Source organism: Sus scrofa, chromosome 3 (assembly GCF_000003025.6).
Source record: "Sus scrofa isolate TJ Tabasco breed Duroc chromosome 3, Sscrofa11.1, whole genome shotgun sequence".
Lineage (NCBI taxonomy): Eukaryota > Metazoa > Chordata > Mammalia > Artiodactyla > Suidae > Sus > Sus scrofa.
Window position 1 is genome coordinate 93,416,031 of NC_010445.4, and position 22,070 is coordinate 93,438,100.

Below are 22,070 nucleotides of genomic sequence, written 5' to 3' on the forward strand. Positions count from 1 at the left end.
TGGCTGTGGCATAGACTTGTAGCTCCAGCTCCCATTAGACCTCTAGCCAAGGAACTTCCATATGCAGCAGGTGCAGCTGTATTAAAAAATAAAGTATTATAATCTCTAGTTCCATCCATGTTGCTGCAAATAACAGTTTTCATTCTTTTTTATGGCTGAGTAATATTCCATTATATATAAACCACACCACATCTTTTTTTTTGGTCATACCCTCAGCATGTGGAAGTTCCTTGGCCAGGGATCAAACCCGAGCTGTAGCCGTGGCCTGCACCATACATGCAACAATACCAGATACTTAATCCCTTGTGCCACCAGGGAACATCTGTACCACACCTTCTTTATCCATTCATCTGTTGATGGGCGTTAGAGTTGTTTCCATGTTTGGCAAAATAGTGCTGCTGTGAACATCAGGATGCATGTATCTTTTCAAATTAATCATCTTTTCTAGATATATGCTCAGGAATAGGGTTGGTAGATCATATGGTAGCTTATTTTTAGTTCTTTTTGATTTCAAAACATTTTTTATTTTTATTTTTTTGGCCATGGCATGTAGCAGCTTGGGGTTGAACCCAGGCTGCAGGGGCAAAAGCACCAAATCTTAACCATTAGACCACTGGGGAACTCCCTATTTTTAGTTTTTAAGGGACTTCCATACTGTTTTCCATAGTGGCTACATCAATTTACATTCCTGCCAACAGTGAAGGAGGGTTCCTTTTTCTCCACACCCTCTCTAGAATTTACTGTTTGTAGACTTCATGATGATAGCCATTCTGACCTGTATGAGGTGATACCTCATTGTGGTTTTGATTTGCATTTCTCTAATAATTAGTGATTAGCGTCTTTTCATGTGCCTGCTGGCCACCTGTATGTCTAGAAACTCCCGTTTTCTTCCTTTCCTTTTTTTCCCCCCTGTCTTTACAGGCTGCACCCACAGCATATGGAGGTTCCCAGGCTAGGGGTCAAATCAGAGATACAGCTGCCGGCCTATACCACAGCCATAGTGCCAGATCTGGGCTGCGTCTTCGATCTACACCGCAGCTCACGCCAATGCCAGATCCTTTCACCCAGTGAGCGAGGCCAGGGATCGAACCCGTGTCCTCATAGATACTAGTCAGAGTTCTAACCCAATGAGCCAAAAGGGGAACCCCCCAAATTCCTGTTTTCAGTAAAGGTCCCTGTCCTCACACTGCCCAGGCTCCTGGGTACAGATCTCTGGTGCAGCCTCGCGGGAAATGAAACCTTCCATCTCCTACAGGGATGAGGGAAGGGTGGCTACCTGACTACTGCAGATGAGGTGGGTAGGGACCTGCGGAGAAGATGCTCAGCCAGTCCTCCAGCTTTTAGCCTAATGTCTGAAATTCCTGAGCTCTGTGGCTGTAGTTTTTGGAGATCCGTTGTCTACCAATTTCATTGATGTCATTCATCCCTTCCATTTTATAAATAAAAGTGATTCACTGATTTGGAACATCCTGTCCTTCAGCAAAGTGAAAAGAATACTTTCATGGAAAATGTTCCAAGACAAAGAAACAGCCCAGGGCTGTGATTCATGTCTGTTCTAAACATGCATTCCCAGAGCAGATTTGTGGGTTTGGTTTAGATCCACAAATTTGTAAATTTCAGAGGGCAAACTCCTTTGGTCCCAGCGGTGGGAGCTAGTGACACACAGTGTGAGCGTGGTAAAGAAATGATACTTCTTAGGAGGACATCGTCTCGACCTCCAGGAGATAAATGCCTTCATCCTTAGGCCTCCTTCTGAAAACTCATTTGACCGCTTTTGTTATTCAGTTTCCTTGTTCTGGAAATTAAGGTCATAGTCAAAGAACTGTTAAGGACCCTGAGGACTGGAAGAAACTTAGCTACTCTGTTAGGGTCAGTTTTGATGGTGACAATGACCGTCACTCATTGGTTTTCTGGTGCCAGGCATGGTGCTCCATGACTGACATGCATCTCATTTCATCCTCACTGCAATATGGTGGGTACTACTCATTTGATAGCTTAGGAAACGGAAGTCTGCTGCCCAAAGGTAGAGCCAGGACTTAGACCCGGTCTATGGTGACCTCAGAACCTGAGCTCTAAGCTGCGCTGTCCCTTGAGTGAGCATGACCAGGTGACTTGCTTAATGTCGACGTGTCGAGCTGATCTGGGGTCAAAGCCAAGGACGTGTCGAGCTGATCTGGGGTCAAAGCCAAGTGGCAGACGTTGTGCCGTCTCTGGAGCCACAACCCCCCACTGATGACGGAGGCTTATTCATGGGGCCGGGTTGGCCTGCATGGTCCCCTTTGACGTGGGATAAGTTCATGTGCAGGAGGCTTCTTTCTCCTGGGAGGTTCACCCGCCAACCCGCCTACGAGGCTCTGATCTGGCTGCAGCTTAGGCTCCTGCTGAGAGCCTTACCACAATGGCTTTAATTTTTGTATGTGTTTATTTCTTTGCCTTTTGTCTTTTTAGGGCCGCACCCACAGCATATGGAGGTTCCCAGGCTAGGGGTCTAATGGGAGCTATAGCTGTCGGCCTAGCCCACAGCCACAGCAATGCCAGATCCCAGCCGCATCTGCAACCTACACCACAGCTCATGGCAACGCCAGAACCTTAACCCACTGAGTGAGGCCAGGGATTGAACCCACAACCTTATGGTTCCTAGTTGGAATCGTTTCCCCTGCACCACAATGGGGACTCTGCACAATGGCTTTCCTTAAATGGCCATATTTCTCCCTGGGCCACCCTTAAGATGTTAGAACTTCCAGTCTCTTCTCAACAACATCTCTTTGTATAAAGCTGAGTCTAGCTGACTTCCATAGAAGTTCTTTCACCTCTTCCACAAATCCTTTTTGCATGGTTCAGTGTGTGAGGCCCCATGCCAGGGAGGCACTTTTGAGCATCCGAAGGCAAATGAGACATTTGATCCGTGCTCTCGCTGCCCCCTTGAAGGATATGGACACCCTGACGTCAGTCACCCAACCAGCATGTACACAGATAAGCATACACACTCACTCATGCTAACCAAGGGTCTGTGATTCATTGTGCCCATGTCTGACTGGGTGGGGCCGAGTGGCTGAGCATGCACAGCTGGAAGCATGGCGCCCCAAATTAGCACTGATGACTCAAGCTTAATATCGTCTGTTGATACTGCACGTGAGCCATCTTCCTTCCAGCCGCCACCTCCAGAGTTTTCTGATGCATTTGCTTGTAAGCTTCCCAGCACGTTCCGGCTCCAAGCAGAGGAAGGAGATAAGGGCAAGGGTGAGGAAAGGGGCACCCCGCACTTGTCCCTTCCAAGCCAAAGTCAAGGAGACCAAAGTGCTAGCTGTCCTGTCAGCTTTAGGATCCAGGGGCTCTTCCCCAAGTCATTCTTTACTTGTGGGGCCCAGAGGTGAATTTGTATTTATATCTCCCCACTCACTACAGCAATGCCTAAAACACCCTAGGAGGGATTTTTTTTCTTTTTTCTTTCCTTTTTTTGAACTTTTTTTTTTTCTTTTTTATTGCCAGACCTGCAGCATATGGAAGTTCCTGGGCTAAGGGTCGAATCAAAGTCACAGCTGCTGGCCTGCACCACAGCCACAGCCACACTGGATCCGAGGTGTATCTGTGAGCTGTCCTGCAGCTTTCAGCAATGCTGGATCCTTAACCCACTGAGCAAGGCCAGGAATTGAACTCAGCTCCTCACAGAGACAGTGTTGTGTTCTTTTTTTTTTTTTAACTAAAAGAGTTGACAATTTTATTTTCACATTTCACAATACAAATGAAAATTGCTTTTTGTCCCACTACTCCCCTCCAAAACTACTCTCTCTTTGATAGGAAGGGGGAGGAGTCTTCCTTGTCATGCTGTTGGAAAACACCCAGAGTCACAGTACCATGATCTCCTGGTGAAGCAGAACAAGTAACATAAAGCTGATACAAAGAGGCTCCCCAGTCTCCTTATCTGTCTGGCCGAGTCATTCCTGGCCGAGTGGGCACCATCAAGGGGCGGGTGGGAGGTCTCATCATTGGGGGCCCAGGCATCATTGGCATGTGGCCTCCCATAGGCGGCCTCATTCCAGGAGCAGGTCCCACGGGCATCATCCCAGGAGGAGGGGGGCCCATCATTGGCATCATGGGAGGGCCCCCCATGTGGGGTGCTGGCATCATACCAGGACGAGGAGGACCCGGGAGACTGGGAGGAGGTGGGATCATTGCCCCCGCAGGAGGAGGAGCAGAGAATGGAGTAGGAGGTATCTTTCCTTGGAGGATCTGTCCATTGATGTGAGGGGGGTATTTAGGTCTCCTACTATGATTGTATTCTCATCAATATCTCCCTTTATGTCTGTTAATATTTGTTGTATGTATCTGGGTGCTCCTATATTTGGGGCATATATGTTGATGATAGTAACATCCTCTCCTTGGATGGATCCCTTAATCATTAAATAGTGTCCTTCTTTGTCTTTCCTTATGTCTTTTGTTTTAAAGTCTATTTTGTCTGATATGAGTGTTGCGACTCCTGCTTTTCTGTCTTGTCTATTGGCGTGAAATATTTTTCCCCACCCTTTCACTTTCAATCTATATGTATCTTTTGTCCTAAGGTGAGTTTCTTGTAGGCAGCATATTGAAGGTTTTTGCCTTTTTATCCACTCAGCCACTCTGTGTCTTTTGATTGGGGCATTCAGTCCATTGACATTTAAGGTGATAATTGATAGATGATTATTTATTGCCATTTGAACCTCGTGTTCTAGTTGATTCTGTGGTTCTCCATTCTTCCTTTCTTTTTTTTTTTTTTTTTTTTTTTGGTTGGATGGTCTCCTGTTGTTATCTGCTTGAGTGTATTTTTTTTTTCATTTTTTGCAAATGTAATATTTGGTTTTGGCTTGTGGTTGCCCTGTTTTTTAAATATGCTAACCCCTTCCCATAATTGTGTGTTTTAGCCTGATGGTCCTGTAAGTTCAAACACTTCATTACTATATTAAAATTAAGAAGAGAAACATACGAACAAACAAAAAGGGTTATTTACTTCCTAACATCCCTTGCCCACATTTTATGGTTTTGATGACTCTTTTATTTTTTTTCTTTTTAATTTTATTTTCAGTGTTGTGTTCTTAACCCACTGAGCAAGGCCAGGGATTGAACTCAGCTCCTCACAGAGACAGTGTTGTGTTCTTAACCCACTGAGCCACAACAGGAACTCCTCTTTCCTTTTTTTTTTTTTTAATTGAAGTATAGTTGATTTATAACCTTGTATTAATTTGAGGTGTACCATAGTAGGGGTTTTGACATGGGCGCCTAAGAGGTGAGACACAAGATGTGTCCCTGTTGATTTAACTGCCAAAGTCTTTGGGGGGTGATTTTTCCTTTTGATACATCCTCTTATAAGTGAAAAAGCTCCTAGTAGAAGAACTATATTGATCCAATTCATACTAATGTGGGTTGGTAACTTAATAAATCTTTTTCCTCCCCCATCATCCTCCCAGAAATATTGATGAGACAGCAAGGATTAGAGCACCTGGGCTAAAGAAAAAGAACCAAAAAGAGGGAGAAATGTGAGAAGGGGGTCTCAATTATTAGATATTTATGTCATCATTAACTGTTCATTCTGTGCACAAAACATGCGTGTGACACCTTTAGACATTAGCCTCACGTTAATTCCATAAAAGCATCTACAAAAAAAAGAGAAAAACTAAAATTCACAAAGAGTTGCTATGTTGGGAATTTTCACAGACATTTACCTTATAAAATAGATAAGCGTTGTTTGGGGTTTTTTTTTTTTTGGTCTTTTGAGAGCCACACCCACAGCATGTGAAGGTTCCCAGGCTAGGGGTCGAATTGGAGCTGTAGCTGCTGGCCTACGCCAGAGCCACAGCAACTTGGGATCCAAGCCGCGTCTGTGACCTACACCACAGCTCATGACAACGCTGGATTCTTAACCCACTGATTGAGGCCAGGGATTGAATCTTTATCCGCATGGATTCTAGTCAGATTTGTTTCTGCTGAGCTGTGACAGGACCTCCTAAGTGCTCATTCTTAGGAGAGGATCCAATTTTGACATAAATATGAAGCAGTGTGGTTTCAGAGAAAATCTACAAGGGTGAATATTATATAGGTGCAGTTCCTGCTTATGTGGGATAAACTGATATTATGCAATTTGATTATCTTTTCTTTCTGTAATTATGGTCATAAGAGCTATTGGAATTTAAATTTATGTTTTCTATTCTAAAAGCAGTACATGATTTCCCACTCAATGCAGCAAATTGGCCACATACCTCAGTCTCTTCTCACTCTCAAATCCCAATAAAATGGTAATAAAAGAATAAATAAATCTACTGGGTTGGGGGGGGGAAACATCAGCAAATAAGAGATTTCAACAATTTTTGGACAATAAAAAGTAGAGAAAGCCATAGGCTAAAAAGCAGGTGTGGGGTTTGCAGAAGAGATGGGGGCCTGTTTGTTCCTTAGAATCACAGGGATGCTCAGGACTTGAAGGAAAGGGAAGGTGAGGCATAGGGCTCAAACCCGGGGAGGTAAAACTACACACACAGGATGGTTTCAGTTTGCAGGCCCCCTTTCCTCTCCTAATGCGGACTGCTGACCTGCACAGTTTGCCCCACAGGCAAAAGATTAATGGAAAAATTATTTTGAGTCCAGAGAAAAGAGAACCACATCCTGATACTTAGGGAATCCCAGGAAAAAGATCGGCTCATCGCTCAGTCGCCTGATCTCAACATATCCCAGCCACATACCTGAGCTATGTTTTTCTATGCATTTAATAAAATGTCTTAACATTTAAGTAAAAATATATTAAAGGTTTTAAGTTAGAGCAAGAGTTCCCATCGTGGCTCAGCGGAAATGAATCTGACTAGTATCCATTAGAACAAGGGTGCCATCCCTGGCCTCGCTCAGTGGGTTAAGGATCTGGCATTGCCGTGAGCTGTGGTGTAGGTTGCAGACGTGGTTCAGATCCCACGTTGCTGTGGCTGTGGTGCAGGCCAGCAGCTACAGCTCTGATTAGACCCCTAGCCTGGGAACCTCCTTATGCCCTTAAAAACAAAAAAAAGTTTTAAGTTAGACTAAAAATGAATAAAATTTGGAAAATATTGAAAATTCTATTTTAAAAATTTTTTCATTATTCATAAGCAACCAACAACGTTAAGTAATTTTCTCCTTTTTTTTCTATGCAGTTTTAAAAACATACTTGTGCTTATGTTACACCTCCCTTTTACATCTTTTTTTCAATTAGCACATATTTCACTTCTGTGTTTTTAGAAATCCTTTTAAACTTTCTTTTTACTGGGCAAATAATCAAGTTATCACATCATAACTTATTCAGCCATTCTGTTGATGGTTAACTTGGATTTCAGTTATTCCTCATAATGGAGTCTTCATTATCCAAATATAACTTGACCCACAAAAAAGACCTATTAAGGTGAACCTACTTTAAATGGAATCAAAATTTCAACATAGTCAAAGTTTGATTTGGATTTTACTTAAAAAGATTTAAACTACAAATTATGAAGATATCTTATAATTGCAACTATACTAATTCTTAGATTAAAAAAAGAAAATTGTGGCGTTCCCATCATGGCAGAGCAGAAACGAACCCGACTAGGAATCATGAGGTTGCAGGTTCGATCCCTGGCCTTGCTCAGTGGGTTAAGGATCCGGCATTGCTGTGGCTGTGGTGTAGCCCGGTGGCTACAGCTCCAATTCGACCCCTAGCCTGGGCATCTCCGTCTGCCGCAGGTGCAGCCCTAAAAAGACAAAAAGACAAAAAATAAAAAATAAAAAAAAATTTAAAAGGAAATTGTGTTGATTTTAGTTGATATTAGTTTATTATTGTGTTGATTTATTTATTATTATTTTAGTTTATTATATTATTTTAGTATATTATTAAATAATAATATTTATTATTTCTATTTTTTTCTGCCAATATTTTATGATTGCATAGTGACATCCTTCACTTCCTGCTTGACATTCTAATGAAATCATAGAGGAAAAATTTTAGAAAAAAATATTTGAAGATTCGTCAGTTTTCCCACGAGTGTCTTTGATATTTTAAATTAGTCTTTACTGAAGCACCAATAGCGTCACAATCCTTGTTCAACTTCTTTCTTGTTAGCGAATCTAATTTTGCTGGCTCCTCACTGGTCAAAGACTTTTCCTGTGATTTAGGTACTTCTCTATTTCTTTCATTGACTTCATGAAATCTTGCATTATTTGGTAAAATCTTCATTTTCACGTGAAGTAGATTTTCATTTTATCTGAAATGTGTTGTTAAATATCATTTAATAAGGGAGAGAGACTGATTCACAACCTGTCTGCAGTGGTAGATGCTAGTGCTAAACAGAGAGGGATATTTGAATAGGATATAATTTTTATAAGTGGTTAGCTCATTGGAGAATTCTTTTGTGCTATAACAAATTTTGTTTACATTCACAGCTTTGTTATGCAAGCACGATGGTACTGAATATCCAGATCAAAAGACTAATACTATTGGAGTTCTCTTGCGGTGCAGTGGGTTAGGGATCCGGCTTTGTCACTGCAGCAGCTTGGGTCACTGCTATGGCACCGGTTCCATCCCTGGCCCGGGAACTTCCACATGGCTGCAGATGTGGCCAAAAACAAAACAAAACAAAACAAAACCCCAAACCAAAAACAACTAATGCTATAATAAGACACAATGCATAAAGTCCTTTCTAAACTTGGGAATCATTTTTTGTGAATTATCACAAACAGGATTTTCTAGATTGGAGATCACATACAGGCATCAAGGATAGCAGATATCCTGCATAACCTCTTTGAACATATAGGAGCCACTGATGACTTTATTTCATACGCCCATTAAGGTAAAGAGAAGTGAGGGAGATGTTGTTGTTCTCAATCTTTTTTTCCCCAAATCTACTTGGCATGTGAAATATAACATCAGTGTTCTTCTTGTTTCTTGCTGGTGGGCGTATACATGGATACAACCCCTTGGAAAGCAGCTTGGCAGTAGGTATTGAGCTATCAAAACTATTTATATCTGCTAGCCTACTAATTCTATTGTGAGAAAACCCTCCTATAGTAATAATCTTATATGTAGAAATATTCATTTATACAAAAATATCATCAAGCGATTATTTATAATAGCAAGATGACAGTAGCAACAATCCTGTACTAGCAGAGGAAAATAATTTTATTTATTTTTTTTGTTTTATTTTTTTTTGCCTTTTCTAGGGCTGCTCCCGCAGCATAGGGAGGTTCCCAGGCTAGGGGTCTAATTAGAGCTGTAGCCACCGGCCTGCGCCAGAGCCACAGCAACACGGGATCCGAGCCCAGTCTGCGACCTACACCACAGCTCACGGCAACGCCGGATCCTTAACCCACTGAGCAAGGCCAGGGATCGAAGCTGCAACCTCATGGTTCCTAGTCGGATTCGTTAACCACTGAGCCACAACAGGAACTCCAGCAGAGGAAAATAATTTTAAAAGAATGTTAAATATCCAAACAAAGGAATATTTTACAGCCATCAAGGCAATTATTGTTAAAATTATAAAATAGCACCAAAGTGTATATGATCTAATTAGTAAAAAAAATGCAGGATGCAAATTGGTATGTCTATCATAATTAAAATAATGTAAGAAAAATTAGGCATATAAAAAATAGAAAATGAAGCAAAATGCTTTGGGTGACCAGCTACTATGCTTTTAGAGGTGTTATGATTAAGGATGGTTTTTTGCTTCATTTCTCTTTTGCAGTGCTTTTATAATTTTTCAAAATATAATTTTTTTTTAACTTTGTTTTTGGCTTTTTGCCATTTCTAGGGCAGCTCCCTTGGCATATGGTGGTTCCCAGGCTAGGGGTCTAATCGGAGCCATAGCTACCGGCCTATGCCAGAGCCACAGCAACGCGGGATCTGAGCCACGTCTTCGACCTACACCACAGCTCACGGCAACGCTGGATTCTTAACCCACTAAGCAAGGCCAGGGATCGAACCCGCAACCTCACGGTTCCTAATCGGATTCGTTAACCACTGTGCCATGACGGGAACTCCAAAATATAATTTTTAAAAGTCAGGAAAGTAGATAGTCTAAAGAAAAGTCATGAAAACGGTCAACATAAAAACACTTTTTTAAAAATATTTTGTTACTTCAATAAAAATAGTGCCATTACTACTACTTAGGAGTCAGTCATTCATATGATTTGGGGCTTGCAATGATGATTTGCTGAGCAGATTCTTTTCAATTGTTATTTCTCACAGTTGTATATAAAGTGAAAAAAAAAATAAGAGATATGCATCTTTCCTGACAGTAGGAATAAAATCTTACAATGTCATATGAAAAAATCTGTTTCTTTTATTTGATGTCAGAGGTATTCCAAGATGTTTCTGTATTTCTTAAAAACCTGACAAGCCTATAAAGAATAATGAAGGATCGGATAAACAGGAAAGAGGCTGTACAGATACAAATGAGTGTTTTATCATTTATCACAGTTGATAGAAATTTGTAAAGGGGATAGCAGATCTGTGGCATACTCTCTGCATTAAGGAAGTAGTTCAATTAAAACCGAAGCTGATAGTTTAAAATTCTATGAGGAGCAGAAAAATAATTAGTAAATATGGTGACGTTAGGAAAAAAGCCAAATTGATGCTTGAATGGTATCTGAAAATTAAGATGATTAGAAGAGGCCCCAGCTTCAGTCTCTTCAAAGATGAGTTCACTTGTAGGTAACATTTTTGGAAAAATATAACCTTTCAAATATAGCTACAGCTGTACTAGGGTTATTAAGAAAAATGTATCCTGGCAATTTTTCTTTTTTAAAAATCTGTGCAATTTTTCCAATGGTATTAACATCAGCAGAGTCATATATCCCTGTCTGGATGCGAGTGTGAAGAATTTCCTGCGCTCCTGTCTTCTAACAACATCTTGACTAGGAACAGACAGAATATATCCCTTAGGATTTCTTCAGTTGCAAGTGACAGAAATCCATCCCAAATTAGCTTGAGCAAAAAATAAAAACATAAAGGCAGGGCGGAGTTTATTGGAGTACATAGTCTCTAACACGTTGGCCCCAGATTTATCTTTCTTTGTCCTTTGGACTTGCTCCCTCCAAGAGCAGGGCAAGATGACCACCTTAGCCCCAGACTTCCACCGCCTGCTAGACCCTCAGAGTGTTAAGAAAAAGGCTCTTCTGATTGGCTGGGTGACGGTCACGTGCCTGCCCCTGGACCAATCATTGTGACCAGGAGTAGGGGGTTGCCAGCTCAGCCCCAAAGTCCCCAGGAAAAAGCACCACAGATTTCCAATGAGGCTGGAGCCTGGTCTACCCCCAGGGTCATCTAGAAAACGAAGGATGGGCCAGCGAATACCTGCACACTTGCCTGCAAATGAGAAGGCTTCAGGGAACTGAGAACTTGCAAAGATTGGATATACAAGGCTGACATTTGACTGTTTACCTCTGCAACTAAATAGTAAAACCACTCAGTGTTAATACGCACGTTAAAAAACAACAAAGCAGTAACTGCCACAAGCAAGTTGAATTTCAGGTCGCTAACTATTTTTTTGACAGGTGCCTATGCACTTTTTATTTTATTTTTCCAATGCAATGAGTTTATTCCAGCAAGGTTAGAATGAATAACATCTTCCTATTGGGCTTGCCCTGAGGCCTCACCCATTTTGATTTTCCTTGACCTATCCCATTAATGCTTTTTTTAAATTTTTATTGACAGGCAGGAAATATATTTATTAAGATAGGATACTTGTGAGAGATGCGAGCTGGCAGGCAAGGAGGCTGTGCTTCTCATACATACCTTTCCTGCAGTCTTTTTGCCCTGCAAACTTCTCTTCCTCCTTCTCCTTTGGGTCTCAGCTCAAATGTACTTCCTTAAAGGGCTTCTCCAGCCCTTCAGACCAGATCAGTTTATCCTCTTACATGCACCCCCATGGCACCATATATGTCCTCTGGGGGATACTGTGCCATGTTTTTGTAAGGTTTACATTCCCTATTAGAATGTAAAACCCACGTCTGTTTGTAAAGGAAGACTGAGTTCTGCTGCCACTAACAGAACCCTAAATAACAATATTAGAGACAAGATAGTAACTTATTTTTCTTTTATATAAAGTGTCTGCAGTAGGCAGTTTAGGGCTGGTGTGGTGATTCCGCAGCATCATATCTCAATGTATAGATCTGCTAAGCATAGCTCCACCCCCATGATCCCAGAGAGCTGAAAACATGGGACCAGCTCGCAGGCAGGAGGTGGGGGAAGATGGATGAGCTGCCGCCTCCTTTAGGATGCTCTTGGGAATCCATCCTCTTGGCTTGAAATTAGCTATGTGGCCACATCTAGCCACAAGGGAGGTTGGGAAATTTAGTCTTTATTCTGGGTAGACATGTGCCCAGTTTAAAATTGTCCTAACGGAGTTCCCACTGTGGCACAACAGGGTTGGCATCGTCTTGGGAGCATTGGGACACAGGTTCAGTCTCTGGCCCAGCACAGTGGATTAAGGATCCAGCATTGCCACAGCTGCGGCTTGGGTCATAACTGTGGCTCAAATCTGATCCCTGGCCCAGGAACTCCATATGCCACAGGGTGACCAAAAAAGAAAAAAAAAAAATTGTCCTAATACTAAGGAATTTAGGGAAATGGAGATTAGGAGACAATCATATAACACTGTATTCCCAACTCCCAGCACACTCTCTGGCACATTGTATTTTGAAGAAATAAGTTGAACACGTATGCATTCATTTGTTAATGCTTCCATAACAAAGGACTACAGACTGAGCAGCTTAAACAACAAATTTATTGTCTCAGTTCTAGAGGCTAGACGTCAAAGATCAAGGTGCCAGCAGTGTTGGTTCCTTTTGAATCAAAGAAAATCAGTTCTACAGCTCTCGTATAGCATCCCATCTTTGGCATTCCTTGGTTTGTAGATCTCTGCCTTCATCTTCACATGATGTTTTACGTGTGTATGTGTGTGTGTGTGTCTATCTCCAAAATTGCTCCCTTTTAAAAGACATCTTTTGGGAGTTCCTATCATGGTGCAGTGGTTAACTAATCCGACTAGGAACCATGAAGTAGCGGGTTCGATCCCTGGCCTTGCTCAGTGGGTCAAGGATCTGGTGTTGCCATGAGCTGTGGTGTGGGTTGCAGACGCAGCTTGGATCCCTCATTGCTGTGGCTGTGGTGTAGGCAGGTAGCTACAGCTCTGATTAGACCCCTAGCCTGGGAACCTCCATATGCCACGGGAGCGGCCCTAGAAAAGGCAGAAAGACCAATAAATAAATAAATAAATAAAAGACATCTTTTGTATTGAATTAGGGCCCATCCTAATGACCTCATCATAACTTATTACATCTGGAATGACCCTCTTTCCAAGTAAGGTCACGATGTGACTTACTGGGAATTCCAAAGTCACAGGACTTAAGATTTTCAGGGGCAACACTCTTCAACATTCAACATAATTCAACACAACAAAAATTCATAGGATTTATGAATTTGGGGAGGACATAACTCATGCAAAAACTTGGAATCATTTCATCTGCTCTCACACAGATGTTCAGAAGCACCAGGCACTTCTCATTTCTTGGGCAGTGTTGTGTAGATAAGCCAGTCCCATCCTCTCAGCCCTGGAGGAGGAGGAGTGTGTTCAGTGGTGGGTGAAGGGGGTGGCAGGGCTTTCACCGAAGGACCGCAATGGTACTAAGTGTTATTGCTCTTTAGGGGTTGGAACAAAATACACTAAGAAGTCCAAGATGAAAGACAAAAAGGTAAAAAAAAAAAAAAAAGAAAAAGAAAAGAAAAGAAAAAACAAAGAGGGAGTTCCCGTTGTGGCGCAGGGGAAACGAATCTGACTAGGAACCATGAGATTGCAGGTTCGACCCCTGGCCTCTCTCAGTGGGTTAAGGATCTGGCGTTGCCGTGAGCTGTGGTGTAGGTTGCAGACGAGGCTCGGATCTGTCGTTCCTGTAGATGTGGTGTAGGCCAGCAGCTGTAGCTCCAATTAGACCCCTAGCCTGGGAACCTCCAGATGTTGCAGGTGTGGCCCTGAAAAGACAAAGACAGAAAAAAAAAAGTCCAAAATGGACTCTAGGTTATGTCTTCAGGGTATGACAGGATCCCAGGAGCACTCCAGAGAAGCCATGAGACCCGTGCATTCTGAGTCCTCTGCACTGAGTGGAAAGCTCCTGCCCTTTGTAACATCCCAGTGAGATCGCACAGGTCAGGTACACTAAGGGCCTGGTTTGGAATCTTGAAGCCATGTAGCTAGCGCCACTCTCACTCACCATCATCCTAGCTACTCATGTCTTTGTTTATTTTTTTTTTTTTTGATGTTTTTGTTTGGTTCTGCCTATGTCCCTCACTGAATTATAAACCCCTCTAGGTTGATGATAGTATTTTATCCATCTGTGTTAATCCCTGCAGCCCCTGTTGGTTAATTGAGTAGAAACTCAATTAAGTAAGACTTTTTCAAAGGGAAGAGAAAACTGATCATCTTATCAGGAAGGCTGAGATGGAACAATGCCCCACAGCAAGGAATGGAAACGATAAAAGACTTCTTGTTCCTTCCTTTGGCAGCAGGTTCTGGGACTCCAGGAAGGCGATAATTCTGTTCGCCTTTGGCACCAAACGTCAATGGTTTTTGAAAAGTTTTGTTCAGGGGGAACCCAGAGTTGCCAAAGCATGGCCCTGACAATAGCAAGGTTTAAGAAATAGTCCACCCAATCCGTACAAGAGGGGCTTAGTACTACTGCCTTGAACTTGGATGCTGCGCTTCATCCATGCATCCTACATAACGTGGTCCAAAGCCCTGGATCACGCACAGAGTTCCCCAGTAAATGAGAGGGCAGAATCCCCAACCTCAGGGAGGAGCAGGACGGTTAAATGTCCTTCTTGTTTTGTTTATTTGTTTTTTTGCCATGTGTGAGGCACGTGGAAGTTCTAAGCCAGAGATCAAACCTGCACCACAGCAGTGATAATGCTGGGTCCTTAACTATCAGTGAAACCCCCTTCTTATTTTTTTTTTTTTTAACTGAAATATAGTTGACATGCCATATTATATAAGTTACAGATGTACAATATAGTGATTCAAAAATTTTAGAGAATAATTATTGTAAGATATTGGCTATATATTCCTTGCATTGTATAATATATCCTATACATATATGTATACATAATATACACAATATATTTTATACATATACAAAGTATATACAATATATTTTATATACAATAGGGTATACCTCTTAATCCCCTATCCCCGTGTTGCCCCTCCCTGTCCTCCTTGTTTTTTTTTGTTTGTTTGTTTGTTTTTTGTCTTTTTGCCTTTTCCAGGGCCGCACCCACGGCATATGGAGGTTCCCAGGCTAGGGGTCAAATCGGAGCTGTAGCTACCTGCCTACACCACAGCCACAGCAACGCGGGATCCGAGCTGCGTCTGCGACCTACACCACAGCTCACGGCAACGCCGGATCCTTAACCCACTGAGCAAGGCCAGAGATCAAAGCTGCAACCTCATGGTTCCTAGTTGGATTCATTAGCCACTGAGCCACGACGGGAACTCCATGTCCATGTCCTCCTTGTTTTAAACCCCTTCTCACTGAACTGGATCCATTTCTCGACACCCATCTTCAGAGCCATCCTGGACCAGGTCCCTTCCCTTGCTTCACCTTGGCCCACCTGCCATCCTCTGGGCAGAGGCAGGGACTCTGCTGGAGCTGCTTCCTGCCTATTGCAGGACCCTAGCCTGATCACTACTTCTCACTTAAACAGGATTCCTGTGTGCCTCAGGGATATGAACTTGGGCCTATTCCACTTCCCTGACGTTCCCACTTAAAAGAACTCATGCAACGCATGGGGCAGGGGGTGCAAATACATTCAGTAATTCCTGCCTTTGATTCAGAAGACCAAGCACGTGCAGGAAGGCTGCTGGATGGCATAGGCACACATCAGGGCTTCACCAGTCCTGGCCCCGGGCCTCCCAAGCAGCTCATGACTTGGAAGCTTAGAAATGAAAGCCACATGCGGCATGGGGGGAAAGGGGTCCAGGTCGCAGCTTTCTCAGCAGTCCCATTGATGGCACGGACTGTCATAGGGCATGGAGTTATTGGTAGCACCCTTAGCAGCTTCTTTTGCCCTAGCTACCACTCTGGCTTGGGAGCAGTGCATTTATTATGGCCAAACCAAGGAGCCTTTGGACCCACCGTTCCTGTCCAGATTCCCCTGACTTCCCATGCCTGTGTTCCTATGGCAGCTCAGACTTCTCCAGTGGGAGTGCAGAGGTCACTCCATATTGCCCCGTAGCGACCTCTGTCCCACGGATGCATCAGGTTGAAAACGCAGCTATTTTCATCTTCTCTGCCATGAGTTGTAAAATGATGAGACGCATCCCTTGATTATCAGACTTGTGCTTGGCTGGTAATAACAGACTCCCTTCGTGGTGAATAATTGAGAATGGCAGCCTTAATTACACTGCTGTGCCACCCAGATGACAACAGGGTTTTGAAAGCCTTGCTCTTAAAGCCTGTGGAGGGTCTGCTCTTGGGAGCTTGTGCAGCCAAATCCATCAGGCTAACGTGTGGCTCAGCCTCGCGTGTTACAGGGATCTCACAGGATACATTTCTGTTCTAACCTTACTGCTCATTTTATCTTTTTTTCCTATCCCCCCTTTCACTTACCACATCTCCACATTCGTTTATCTCTATGTTAGGTGTAATTTTTTTCATGTTTCAAAAGCACTCAAGTCTATCATAGAAAAATTAGGAATAAGCAAAAATAAGCAAAAAAAAAAAAATTTTTTTTTTTTTACCCAACATGGCACCACCTGGAGAAAACAACTGCCAGTGAACCTTCCATTCCCAGTTTTTTCATGCACATTTTTTAAGCTTGCCTTGTTCACGTGACAGTATCTGGAAGTAGTGTTTATGTCCATAAAAATTCATCAACCTGGAGAGCTGAATGGAAGAATCACAGTTTATTTAGCCAGGCACCCATCATTGGTCATTTCATTTATTTTCATTTTTTCAACTTTTAGAAACAATGTTTTAGTGAATGTCTTTGTGGCCAAATATTTGCGCACATTCTCATTTGTTTCCTTAGGAAGAACTCCTAAAAATTGAATTATTGGGCCGAAATAATAAATATATACTGTCATTAACTTTGTCTTATAAAAACTTAAAAAACATACATCACATAGAGAGAACCCTCATGTACCCCTTCAAAAATGACCAGCTCCCGGCCAGTCTCTACCTCCACCCACTTCCCCCAGGTCCTGTATTCCTTAGAAACAGATCCAAGACATTATGCCACAAAGGCTTATTTCTGTCAGGTAGCACAGGTATCTGAAAATGGGAGAGGAAAAAAGTGAATCGCAAGAAAAGAAAAAAGGTTAACATTTTGTCTGTATTATCTGCTGTGGCATCTGGGCTGTGTTCATTTTCCTGGTGTATCTGGGCTCAGGACTCATCATTTATCTTCTGGATTCCTGAAACAATCTTATAACCAGACTCCTTTTCCTTCCCTCCCTCCCTTCCTTCCTTCCTTCCTTCCTTTCTCTCTTTCTTTCTTTTTCTTTCTTTTTGCTGCCCCGTGGCATATGGAGTTGGCAAGCCAGGGATTAGATGTGAGCTCCAGTTGTGACCTAAACTGCTGGTGCAGCAAAGCCAGATCCTTAACACACTCTGCCAGGCTGGGGATCGAACCTACATCCCAGTGCTCCCAAGATGCCGCCAATCCCGTTTCACCGCAGTGGGAACTCCCAGACGCCTTTTTCTTTCTTTCTCTCCCTTTGGATAGGTATTATCTGTTTTTAAGCTGTTTCACAGCTTGCCCAGTTGTGCTCCAGAAAGACTTACCATGTTAATGCTTCTACCACGGTCACATAGGAGTATCCACACTGTGGGTAAAGTTTTGGTTCCTCCCTCCCTCCCTTCCTTACTCCTTTCCTTCTTTCCTCTCTTTTTTTCCCTAACCCCCACAAAATATCTCATTGTTATTTTCATTAGAACTCATTGGGTGGCACAGCATTGTAAATCAACTATACTTTATTAATAAAAAAAAGAACCCGTTTGGTTCCTGATGATCTTAAAGCCCCCCCCACCCCAGTTTCCTCACTGAATTTTCCTCTTTGTGCATGGCCCTTTGCTAACTTGTCTATTGAGGTGTTTGTCTTTTTAAAATTGTGTTCATCCATTTATGTTAATCTCATAGCATTGCACTTGTGTCAATGCATTGCTGTGAATACTTTTTTATTTTTTAATTAAGAGAACATGCTCCCCCCCAGGTGTGGGCAGGGAGCCTGTGAGAGAGGAGGGTGTCTAGGCAGGGACAGGAGAGACTTTCACAGGTCACTTAATCTTCAATCTGCAGTTATCCCCAAGGCAGGTAGAGCCGGTAAAGCAGGTATGATTCCCATTTCACAGTGACTCGTGCCAGGACACACCTTAATAAGATCTTCCAAGGCCCAGTCTAGGGCTTTTTCTACCATAGCACACTGCTTCATCTGGTTATTCATAGGAGGCAAATAAAGCATCAAAATATATCAAATATTACTAATTATGAAACACTTAAAGAGTTCCTGTGGTGGCGCAGTGGAAACGAATCTGACTAGGAACCACGAGGCTGTGGGTTTGATCCCTGGCCTTGCTCAGGGTTAAGGATCCAATGTTGCCGTGAGCTGTGGTGTAGGTCGAAGACGTGGCTCAGATCCCGCGTTGCTGTGGCTCTGGCATAGGCCGGTAGCTATGGCTCCAATTAGACCCCTAGCCTGGGAACCTCCATATGCCACTGGTGCGGCCCTAAAAAGCAAAAAAAAAAAAAAAAAAAAAAAAAAAAACTTATAAAAATTTTTTTTCTACAGCGTGAAGGCCCGGGCCCAGGTCATTATGACTTGAAAATACCTATGGCGAGTTCTGTTACTTCTTGCTTTCAATCCAGAGTACCTCGATTCTTGCCTCCCTGTTCAGTAAGTGTCCTAAAAGACATATGGTGGTAGGTTTGGGGTGAGGGTGGGGGGCATTGGGGGGTAGGATGGGGGTATGATAGTTACATACAATTCTCGTATACATACTCACTAAAATTGCCTGTTGAGGTCACTTGGCGAGCCCTGAGCCAGCTTCAGGCTGAGTGACTCCAGGCCCAAAGAGTGTGGTGTGTTCTGGGTCCAGTTGAGAAGAGCCAGCACGGTAATTAGCCATCAGTGTTTCGTCGTCCATGATGTTTTGTGGGGACACCCGTTTAATGAATTGAAGCCAGCAGTGGGCCCTGGCTGCCCCCACCCATCCAGAACCACCGGCCTTTGTGTGTGTGTCTTCTGGGAGTAGAAAGCCACAGCAGAAACATTGACTCGAAGGGGACCATTAAGGCCTGAGCCATCATCCTGCCCCCAGACACTCAGGGCAGACAGGGAAAGAAGCTCAGGTCCATGCAGACACACCAGGTGGATTCTGGGAGTGTGCGAGAGCCACGAGGGCCTGGAGGAGACCAAGAACAATGGCAAAAGCATAACATGGAACTTATGAACAGTGGCTGGGTTTGCTTGTTTGTTTAAGGCTAAAATTTTAATTCCCGTGGCCTTGTTATTCCCAGCCAGCACCAGCCAGCACCTCAGTCTGAAAGTCCCCCAAACTCACTGGTATATGGCTTCATTTGAGAGGGTTGGGGAGACAGAAACACAAATTCTGCCCTTGAGAAAAAATGGGTCCCCCCCGGGGGATCAGGGCGGCTGGGAGGAGCCAGAGACTGCAGATCCCCCCCTCCGCCGCCCGCAGCCCCACCTGAGGTGTCCCAGGTCATCTCACTCCTGGGCTGCCAGGTGTGGTGGCAGCAGTGTGGTCCTTCTCTGGAGGAATCCTAGGGAGCCCCCACCAGTAAAATTAAAAACAGACCGACAGACAGCAGGAGGCTAGCGGATCCCTCCAGCAGATCCTCACACCCTGGCTGCATCGCCAGGATGCAGACACAGATTTTTGTCAGAGCTCACAGGGCTGGCTTCCTCAGGAAGTTAGAGTCATGCTAACCAAACTCCCGGGAGACTGATGGAGAAGCCGGAAGGCATGGTATTCTTTTACAAGTGTCCAGCAAGGGGGTTGGTGTCTGGGGCCACCACTCTGTGGCATGTCTTTGCTTGTAGGAAACTGAAGGAAGCCAAGGCCAACCAGAAGTTTGCTTGATCCCAGTGAAACCAGGGCTGGGAGGCAGAGCCGGATGTTCTCTAGGCCTGAGAACCGCAACCGGCAGCCTCCTGAGGGGTGGCCTTCCAGGACTCCACACGTATGCTGCTTCCTCATTAAGAGCACTAATAAAGGCTTCAGCTTCCTTTGACGTCCAGCCAGGACTTGATTAGATTTCCAGGCTGCTCCGCTGTTTTTGGCAAGGGAAACATCCTGTCATTTAAAGCAGCTTCTGCAGACAGCGGATGTCATTCACTCTGGGCTGACCACGCAAGCCCACGCTCGGGGCAGCAGCACTCTCACTGTCTCCTGAAGAGATAACAAACTGCAAGGAAGGACAGCAACGACAAGCTGGTGATAATAGGGAATAATAATAGGGGTGGTGGCTGGTGGGTGGAGCCCTGGCTGCCGACCTGGAGGTGCCGATTGTCACGAGCGGCCACCAGTGAACCTCAAAACCTCATTCGATGGGTCAGCCTTGGGAAGCACATGGCCCAGGGTCATACGGAGCCATGGGTGGTGAGACTAGGACTCAAACTCAGGCCTGTCTGACATTAAAACTCTCCCCTTACCCATACGCAGCATCTCTAAGATAAAATTGTGGAGCATTCAAAAATATGTCCAGGGAGTTCCTGTTGTAGCTCAGTGGTAATGAATCTGACTAGTATCCGTGCGGACGCGGGTTCAGTCCCTGGCCTCACTTGGTGTATTAAGGATCCAGCATTGCCGTGAGCTGTGGGATAGGTTGCAGATGCGGTTTGGATCCTGTGTGTCTGTGTCTGTGGTTGTGGCATAGGCTGGCAGCTGCAGCTCCAGTTTGACCCCTCGTGTGGGAACTTCCATATGCCGCATGTGCAGCCCTAGAAAATAAAGGAAAGAAAGAAAGGAAGGAAGAAGGAAGAAAGGAAGAAAGAAAAGGTCCAGCATGGGCAACACTGACCTAAGAAATCAGTCTTTCTCTATGAATAACATTCATTTGCATCTGATCACTACAGAAAAGAAGCTTTGTTGAAATAATTGGCAAGATCATTTTTTCAAGAATCTCATCAAAATGAAAACATGACTTTTCAAAATTAGAACTCTTCACTCCCTTGAGAATGTCTACTTCTAAGCCTGTGGTCTGAAGCCCTGGTAGAGAAGCACGTGACTCTGTCATCCTGGGAGAGCAAGGGAAACACAGAGTTTGGGCTTTTGAGGTCAACCACCCAGGTTCAGAACCCATTCTCTCCAACGCACCACCAGTAGCCTGAGGTCATGAGAGGGGGTGTGCTGGCATTCCCAGGGACAGGCTCTGCTTGGGGTTCCTAGGAGGTGCCCAGGAGAGGTGCACTGGGGTGTGAGCCCTTCCCCCTGGGTCTCTCACTTGCTCTTCCGCCCTTCTCTCAGCAACCCCGCAGCCTTAGGGAGAGCCACCTACAGGTGCAGGTCTCAGCTCCAAGGACAGACTCTAATTCAAGGGCACATAGGCCTTGGCCCAGGCCGGTACAGCCCTGTCTCCCCCTGTGGGGTTTCACTGGCCACATCTGAGCCAACAGCCAGACTCGGGAGGCTCCCAGTTTTGGCGTCATCATCTGATCACCCCCTGTTTTCTGTTGTTTTCAGAAAACCCCAGGCCCAGGAGCATACACGTCTTCAGCACAGTTCCCCAGGCAGCCCCGGACCGTAGCCAAGATGGGCCGAGAACACAGCCTTTTCTTCAACAACACAATTGGCTTTTAAAATAGATCCTTCTTGGCCCTAAGTGAGTTTCCGTAAGTTCTTATGTTTAGAAAACGCTTATTTTGTCTATTCTTTAGGAGGGTTTGACCACAGACCATAATCCTTTGCCCAAGATGACCATCCAGCCCGCTGATCTGGAATAGTCCCAGCAAAATTTCCAGCTCGCTCTCAGACGTCTCTTGGTTTGAACAATAAATTATATGCTCACTCTGTGTATTGTCAAGGGGTGTCCTTCTGGAGGC

At 44.1% G+C, this 22,070-nt stretch overlaps 1 protein-coding gene across 1 annotated transcript in view; it reads left to right on the plus strand.

Annotated features, from left to right (window-relative positions):
* The window catches only part of STPG4 (sperm-tail PG-rich repeat containing 4), a 51,548-nt gene extending 29,508 nt beyond the window's left edge, over positions 1 to 22,040 (plus strand). Inside the window, exons 6-7 of the mRNA XM_003481221.4 lie at positions 18,798 to 18,902; positions 21,712 to 22,040. Coding sequence (XP_003481269.2) covers positions 18,798 to 18,902; positions 21,712 to 21,828 — 222 coding nt within the window. The 3' untranslated portion in view covers positions 21,829 to 22,040. The remainder of the gene's footprint in view (positions 1 to 18,797; positions 18,903 to 21,711) is intronic.